We start from the raw sequence: 8419 nt of genomic DNA, 5'->3' as shown, positions 1-8419 counted from the left end.
TCTGATATTGCTGACTGACATACCTTCAGACTACGCCAATTGCATAAGAAAGGTATGTCTTATATTTATTAGTTTCTGATTCTGGATAACTGGGAAAAACATCAGAATTCCCCCAAACTAGTGTATCAGTGATTTGGTCTCTTTAACCAAATCACACACATTTAGGCTATTCCATTTCCTTTTGATAACTAATGCAATATGTTTTCACTTCCATTCATTGAGCCTCCCCTGAAACTGTTTAGAGCACACCTGAGGAGGCCTGCCTCCCACTTTGGAGACCTCTGCTCTTTACTGGTACAATAGCGCCACCCTGGACTATAGTCAGCTTTGTCAACTGCAGTCTGTTGCACTTCAGTTCCAGTAAACAATCATGTGCTGCCTTATTCTTGTACTTGTACTTTACATCCTATACACCACAGATCAGCAGAGGTGCAACTCCAACATTAACACAAAACTTAATCTGCAAGGATGTCACACATAGCTTTAAAGATAGTTGGCATCATTGGGATTTTTGTTTAGGAAAAAGTTCTACTGAATAGTAGTTTCCTCTTTGATTGTTAAACTTGAATATAATGATTCTAAAGACACAAAAAACGACCTGAATACAATACAATTATTTTATGGTAAAAGCCAAAGATTCTAGGACATTTCTGCACATAAATGCTATCATTATACATAGACCTAACACATTCAGCAAGGATGCATTTCACAGAATATACCTGTTTGTCCTCCATGTTGGAAGTGCAGGAGCCTTATATCACAACATACATTATTTATAGAATGTGTTATAGAAGACATAGACATCAATACCCTGTGTTACTAATGTATTTTCACACTTACAGGTGCATGCAGCCACATTGAATGAAGAGAAAAGGGCTAATAGAGTTTCCATTTACTGTTATAAATACAGAATATATATATATATATATATATGTATGTATATATAAAGTAAACAGACCTTTGGGCCAAAATTCAAGAAAAATAAGTCTCGTTATTGGTCTAACTAACAAATACATTGCAGTTAGCAATAAAATGAAATAAAATAGGTGTTTTAAACTCGTTAAGAGACCATTGTTGATAGGGAATTATTACTACGTCACACTTCTCTTTCTGGAAAGAACGTGATTTGACCCGAGTCATCTCACATTCAGCGGTGTGATTTAACTTTTACTTTATCTATAAAAAAGATGATATATCTCTTTCTATGGTGTCACTGCTGAACCTAAACGTGCAGCAAGTGATATCCGGGGTTTACATCATTGTGATATTTCTCAGGAGGTCCGTTAAATATGTACACCACGGGTCACTCGATCTGAGCCCACCCCCCCTGTCTGCCGGTAAGTGGTATGACCGGCAGCATAAATAGCGGATACGCTCCTCCGGTACCTCCAGCTGACAGCGGCAGAAAGCGGCAGAGCACCGAGACACAAGCTACCAGTAAACCTGCGGAGTCACGCCAAAAACCTTGCCAAAATGGAGTGGACCCCGATGGAGATCAACCCCGAGGTGGGGGAAAAAAAAATAACCGTCTTCTTAACTTTCACTTAACTAACAAACAAAAACCGGGCAACAAACTCACCTGTCGTCTGTGTTCATGTCGTTTCAGATGCTGAACATGGTGAGTTAGCAGACATTAGACGGTGAGCAATGGCGACGTATTGATTAGCTGTTTGATTCAACTGTGAGGTAAGTTTTTACAGTTAGATAGATAGTTAGGAGACCGGTTGCAGAGACGACGCTTAAAAACCCGCCACCAGGCCGACAAATACGGCGCCGGCATTTTATCTTATAGTGGCATTTACAGGTAATAAAGTGCCTGGAAATGTCAAAAAGGAGCTGCGACAACAAGCAGGAGAGTCGATTATCTCCTCAGCATCAACCCCAGCGCTGTCCCCAGTGTCTGGGCTTAAGGGTGTGGTCAGACTGGACCAACACAACGCAGCATCAGTCAACACCACCAGAAGGGGTCATTTATACATGTCGCCCCTTGAAAACCTCAAATGTTCCCGTTTTAATTCACCGTGTTTTGTTTCCAGCTCATGAAATCGCTGGGCGTGGGTGAAAGCTGGCGCTTTGTTGATGTGGTGGGGCTGGAGGATGAGCAGCTCGCCGCCGTCCCGAAACCATGCTGTGCCTTGATGCTGCTCTTCCCACTGACACAACAGGTAATAATAATAATAATAATAATAGTGGTGGTGGTGGTGGAGACTACTTCCTGGAGGGGAAGGCCGAGGGTGGGGTGAGACAGGCTGTCTGGGTGGGGTGAGACTGAGGTGCAGGGAGGGCATGGATGGAGAGGAAGAAAGAGCTGTGGTGTTATGTGATGGGTTGAATATGGTGAGGAGGAGATGAAACAGCAGATCAAGCTTAGACATGAAACTACAGACTGGTATCGTTCTCAGAGTCTTGTACTGTGATCCAGACCACATCCCTGAAATAATCCAGGCCTGCCTGCAACTCACCATTAATTGAATTATCCGTTATTTTCTTTTAATCAAATGATCAATTGGTCTTCAAAAATATTTCCTAGAAACCTCAGACCACAGAGAGACAATCAATAGATGTTGTGTATATAGATTTTTTTTTTAAATCACAGTATATACTGTTTTTTTTTTTTATGGCGTAAATGCAGATTGTAAAACTTAAAACTTGAGTGTGGATCCAGGGAGACGCTGAGCAGCTTCAGGTGTCACCAGATAGGTAGAACCTGAGCGACATGACCTCTTAAACATAGAGACCTGGAAGGAGGGCAGACCACACACCTGATGACTAACGTTTCCAATAGTGACATTAATCCGTGTGTGTGTGTGTGTGTGTGTGTGTGTGTGTGTCTGTCAGCACGAGTCTTTCAGACAGCAGCAGGCAGACAAGGTTGCAGGCGACTCTGAGGTTTATTTCCTGAAGCAGACAGCCAGCAATTCCTGTGGCACCATCGCCCTGCTGCACTCTGTGGCCAACAACAAAAGCAAGCCGACATTTGGTGAGTTGGTTGCAGTACAGTCGGTACGAAACAATACGTACTCAATATTCTGTCGGTCAGTCTCAATGAGTCAGCAGTAAAAACACAAAAAAGGGTTAGTTTTACATTTTATTTCTTTAAAAAAGTGAAATATTCAAAAGTATTTGTTGAATTCAGTGCATTTAACAAGAGTCGCTATTATATTATATTATTATAATTGTCATTATTGATCATTAGTGATCCTTTTAATGTGAATGAATATTTTATATCTGATTAACTTGATGCTGCTTTCAGCTAGTGGATCTGTCCTGAAGAAGTTTCTTGATGACACTGCAAACATGTCTGCTGATGATCGTGCCAAACATCTGGAGAAGAACCAGGTAAGATAAACATTCACGCTGTTGTTTTTCTGTTAACTGGATTTCAAAGAATGGAGATTAAGCTGTTACATTAATTGGGAGGTTTAAGTATCTTTTATGGCGTCTGTGAGGGTTTATTGATACGTTAATGATCAGACAGTTGATGAGGTATCTGCTTCATTATTCATAATAATTTCATAATTCTTTATATTTTTCTTTCCCTTTTTTTGTATATATGGTTACTGTTTTATATTATAATAATATTAGCTATAAATGATATATTTAATAACCTGTACTTCAGATTTAATGACTAATAAAAGAAATACTGTGCATTTAAAAAAACTGAGATAACCTGAGGCTTGTCATTTCTAGAATTTCTGTTAGTATTGCGTAACCTACATGTATTTCTTTTACCCACTTGAGGGCGCCAGACACTGCTAAATATTTGTCCAATGACAACTGCTTTAAAAAATCTTGACTGTCATTACAGAATGTACTTTTAACAACGTGTAACTCTTTAAAACATGAAGCCTGTGCTTTCTCCTCTAAGTTACACTTGTGATTAGTTTGTGTTTTGTAGAAGGATCTGTTTCAGTTTCAGTATTCAACATGTTCTCCCTTTGTCTTCTCCAGGCAATCCGTGATGCTCACAATGATGTTGCATCGCAGGGCCAGTGTCGGGTGAGATGCTTAACCGCAATATCGACAACTAATTGCTAACATCTTTTACGTCTTTTAATGCGCATAAGAAGCATGTTTACCCAATGTGTGTTCAACCTAAGAGACTCGAGTCTGCAGTGCATCTTCATACGTTTAACTGATAAACCTGAGAATTAAATTGAATTACTGGATACAAGTTAATGTTTCACTTTCACCTCTCTGTCCTTATCCATGTTCCTCCTCTCTCATGATAACCGGGGGATCAGTTAAATGATGTTTAAACATCGGTGTCATTGAAATAACGACCCTGGTTGAGAGGAGGATCACTGAGGATGGCGGTCACTGTCTGTCTGAAAGAGGTGTGTACTTTAACTCTTAATATTAATTCTTAGTATCTCAACTTTCACAGCCAGAAGCCGACAAGGTCAACTTCCACTTTATTGCCTTTGTCAATGTAAACGGACAACTGTATGAATTCGGTAAGCTCGTCACCTCATTATGTAGATTCCTGTATGTGTTTTCACGTTGTGGATTTCTAACGATCTGATTTGTCTTAAAGATGGGAGAATGAATGGACCAGTGAAGCATGGACCTACCAAAGATGGGTCCTTCATAACGGTAGGTGAAATTATGGTAAATTCTTCAACACTTTGTGTTATTTCTGGATCTGTTGAAATATAATTGTGAGCCAGCTTCCTTTATGCACATGTCTGTGATGAGTCATGGTATTAAACTGGAATTAGGGAGTGGCCGTTCCTGCCAAGTGTCTTGCTTCAATCAATAAATCAGGCTAATGCACTCGCAGACATCCAATAGTGTTCATTAAACCGAGGGGACTGTAAAGAAGACAAGTAAACTTTGAGATATGAATGAAAATGTAATATCAACGTCTACAAAACTCTTAATGTGAGGATAGTTTGAATTTAAGCCGTGTTTTTGGCTGCCAGTTATGTTTCAGTACTACCACTCCTCAAACCTCAAAGTTAGGTCTGTTTATTGAATATTAGATAAATAACAAAGCTGTTTAGGAAAAGCATCATAAATATGACTGATACAACTGGAAAAATTACCTTTAGTCCCAAAGTCATTGACTGTAATGTCTAGAGCCTTTTTAGATTGTCACGTCAAACTACCACAAGAGGGCCCTACATGCATTAGTGATAAAATAGCAACACTAAATCTAAATGATTTATTGGATCTCATTTAAAGGAAGAAGGACTACTTAAATCCTCAGAAGTAGAGAACCCGACGTAGATTAATACTGCAGATGAAGACCTGCAATCACATTTCTACTTCAGTGGGCAATAATAGGACATGTATCATATAATCAATTATTCATTATTGTACCTCAAACTAAACACCACTATCTTTATATCAGTTAAATTAAATGGTGCTACTTTGTATACATTTTTATATGATCACTGAATGCGTAATGTTATAGTAATCATTCATTTGAACTATCAGGAACAACTACATTTTATAACATTAAGCCTCATATTACAGTATTAATATTTTAGTGATATTGCCCGGTCATACTTGGAGTATAAAAATAGTAGCAGTAAAATTGTACTTAAAAAAACAACAACAACAACAACTTGCATCTTTGTTTTTTTCTTGGTGCTAAGTAACATCAGATCTCAGAGGTGTAGTGTAGTTAAAAAGTTCAGTATTCAGTATTTCTAGTTTATGTACAATGGAGCAAAAATAATGAATGAAACTTGAGTGACATTTTACCAGAGAGTAAACACCTGCTTTTTTTTTTTGTCCTTTCCACACTCGCCCAGGACGCAGCCAAAGTGTGCCGTGGATTCATGGAAAGAGAGCAAGGCGAGGTCCGTTTCTCCTCCGTGGCTCTTTGTCACAGTTAGATATTCGATGGGACAACGCCACCGAATTGTAAACCAAAATGTCCTAAAGTGTTCACATGGCAAACACAATCAGCAGCAGCCCCCCCCCCCCCCCCCCCCCCCTCATCACGACCTGTGGACAACACATACATCTGCAGACACTATGCACTATAAAGCACATCTTGTTTCCACACGTTGTACTTTCATCTCATGAACAAAGCTTTCTTTAGCACATGTACACACAAACACACCATCCAAACATGTTTCTGCTTTAAATAACTGATACAAGCTTGTCCAAACCTTTTTTTTTTTTATGTGAGCTATCATTCAGCAGTGAAAATTGTAAAACATGAGGTCCGATCTCACCACCGCTTTTGTGTGCATGTCTGTATTTGTCTTTTTTGCTACTATTTATATATTTTTTTTTGTGTGTAATCATTACTGCATCAGTTTTCAAACTCAAGACTGATGCTTAAATACCGTTTGTGCCAATAATGACAGTAAATGAGCGGGGGAAGGATAAAGCAGGTTGCCCATTTCTCTGAATGCCTTCAGTTGTGGTTGAGTTCATAAGGGTCTGACATTCCTCAGAACAGCCCAAATGTATCCGTAGGAATAATTTCACCATTGTTCGGAGCGTGCACGCAACCTTTTGAGTGGTGTTCTTGGGTGTCACTGACATTTCTCTGGAAAAAAAAGAAACAGGTTTGAATTTAAAGTGCAAAATTATAGTGATGTATTACAGTCATTTTCTTTGTCTAGTTTACGTATGTTTAAAAAAACAAACAATTCAGTTGTGTTTGCACTTTTATTTGAAAATGGCTCTTCAGTTAACAATCCACAAATAGTCAAATACATGATCAGTGTGTGCAAGTTTAACTCAGAAAACACAAAAAGCTCCAAACACGATCGGGAACCATCAAAGTTAAAGTGCTGCTCTTTGAGTTGTTGTCGTGCAGTGCAGGCTGATAGTACTGTATGTCTAGGCTGTGCACCAATTGTTTACCTTCCTGCACTTTCTAAATACTATGTTGCTGTAGTTCTACTGGTGATGCAGCTGTGGGAATTCAATAAACCATTAAACTTGTGTGTCTCTACTGGTGTGTTTATTTTTATTGGTTTAGTTCTGCTTGCCTTTTTTTTAATGTGATACATTTATTTTTGTTCTTTTATGTTGAATTTAAAGTCTGTAGGTGAAGTTAACGAGCTGGATTAATGTTATATGTTAATATGTAGTTTTAGTTATTTGACTGCCTATATACCTGCTTAAATCAGCAATGATTAATTGATCATAATAAGCAACTATTTATTATAATCGACAATCGCTTCAGTCATTTTTCAAACAGTCAACTACACATCTGTGGATACTGGACTTTGAAGGCATCATTGTAGGCTCTAATTATTTCTTATTACGTTTCATAGATTACATTATTAAGAAAATACTTGGCAGATTAATCAATAATTATTAGAATGCAGCCATAAATCTTTTAATCTGTATCCTTTTCTTGGTTTCCTCCAGTCATCAGTCTACATTTAAACACACACCCATTCATACTTCGGTCACATTAAGGTGATGAAGTGGTTACTGTCCTTCACGTCTTGGGGCTCATCCTGACTCGTCTGGGCTGCCGTCCAGCTTTAAAGGTCTGAAACTGGAGTAAGGACGACTGAAGAGTTGTCAATAGGTTGTCCAGTGACTCAACTCATCAGACCTTTCTCTCTGTTTTTAAAAGAAAGCGTACTCTGTAGCTCAGCGGCATCCACAGAAAGGCCAGATATGAAAACAATATATATAAGAGAGTTCTGGGAGGAAAGTATAGTCGTGTCGTAGTGAGGGCTTTACTTTCATTCAATCAAGTAACATATTTGATGAAATTAAAGGTTTGAGCTCCCGAAAAGGTCACATTTGAACACGGCAGCTTCATTATATTTTGCTCGTGTGTCAGTTTAGTTTGTGGTCATTTGATTCAACCTAACTATATTTGGGAATATGCACCATTTGAGCACAATATCAAGAGAAATAACCACATTTTGACCTTTGACACAGGGCCTTTGTGTTTATGACTACAATAAAACTGCAGTTTATATTGTGCAATGGTGGTGCATTAGTAAACTAATTAAATAATCAAAGCAGAGTGGCGGCCTGCTGTCCCTGTCTGGTAATAAAGTCCTGGGGAGAATGCTTCAAAACGCAGTTTAGACCTTAAAATATGTGTAATTATAAATGATTATAAATAATTAAAGCTCACTGTCTTTAAATGGATGCATAAAAAACATAAGTTAATTGACCAAGTAGATAATGATCATGATTATTTTCCTATTCGTGGTCCCTTTGATAGGCCTCAAACTATTCTTCATTGACTCAAACAGAATAATGAACCTTTGAAGCTCTACTTTATTTATTTACATTTTCTGGCTCAGTTCATTTTAAAGCCAGCAGACTTTATATTGCTCAGGTAGCATGAAGCAGATCTCATCTTCCAGCTGACGCAGAGGGAACTGTGGATAACAGACATCTTTTGCAATCCCCCCATCTTTCTATCTCTCTCCTCTTTCTCTTTCTCTCTCTCTCTCCTATCTCTTTCTATCTCTCT

The 8419-nt window shown here is 38.5% G+C and overlaps 1 protein-coding gene across 1 annotated transcript; it reads left to right on the top strand.

Annotated features, from left to right (window-relative positions):
• Positions 1-1349: 1349 nt before the first annotated feature.
• uchl1 (ubiquitin carboxyl-terminal esterase L1 (ubiquitin thiolesterase)) lies at positions 1350-6912 on the top strand. The gene is made up of 9 exons (XM_035660790.1): positions 1350-1506; positions 1607-1618; positions 2037-2165; positions 2839-2980; positions 3254-3339; positions 3952-3999; positions 4388-4457; positions 4538-4596; positions 5763-6912. The coding sequence occupies exons 1-9, from the start codon at positions 1474-1476 to the stop codon at positions 5844-5846; spliced, it is 663 nt and encodes a 220-aa protein (XP_035516683.1). The 5' UTR covers positions 1350-1473; the 3' UTR covers positions 5847-6912.
• Positions 6913-8419: the final 1507 nt, after the last annotated feature.

Source organism: Morone saxatilis, unplaced genomic scaffold, assembly GCF_004916995.1.
Source record: "Morone saxatilis isolate NCDOM2014 unplaced genomic scaffold, NCSU_SB_2.0 Contig17, whole genome shotgun sequence".
Classification (NCBI taxonomy): Eukaryota; Metazoa; Chordata; class Actinopteri; family Moronidae; genus Morone; species Morone saxatilis.
This window is presented reverse-complemented; position numbering and strand designations above follow the sequence as displayed.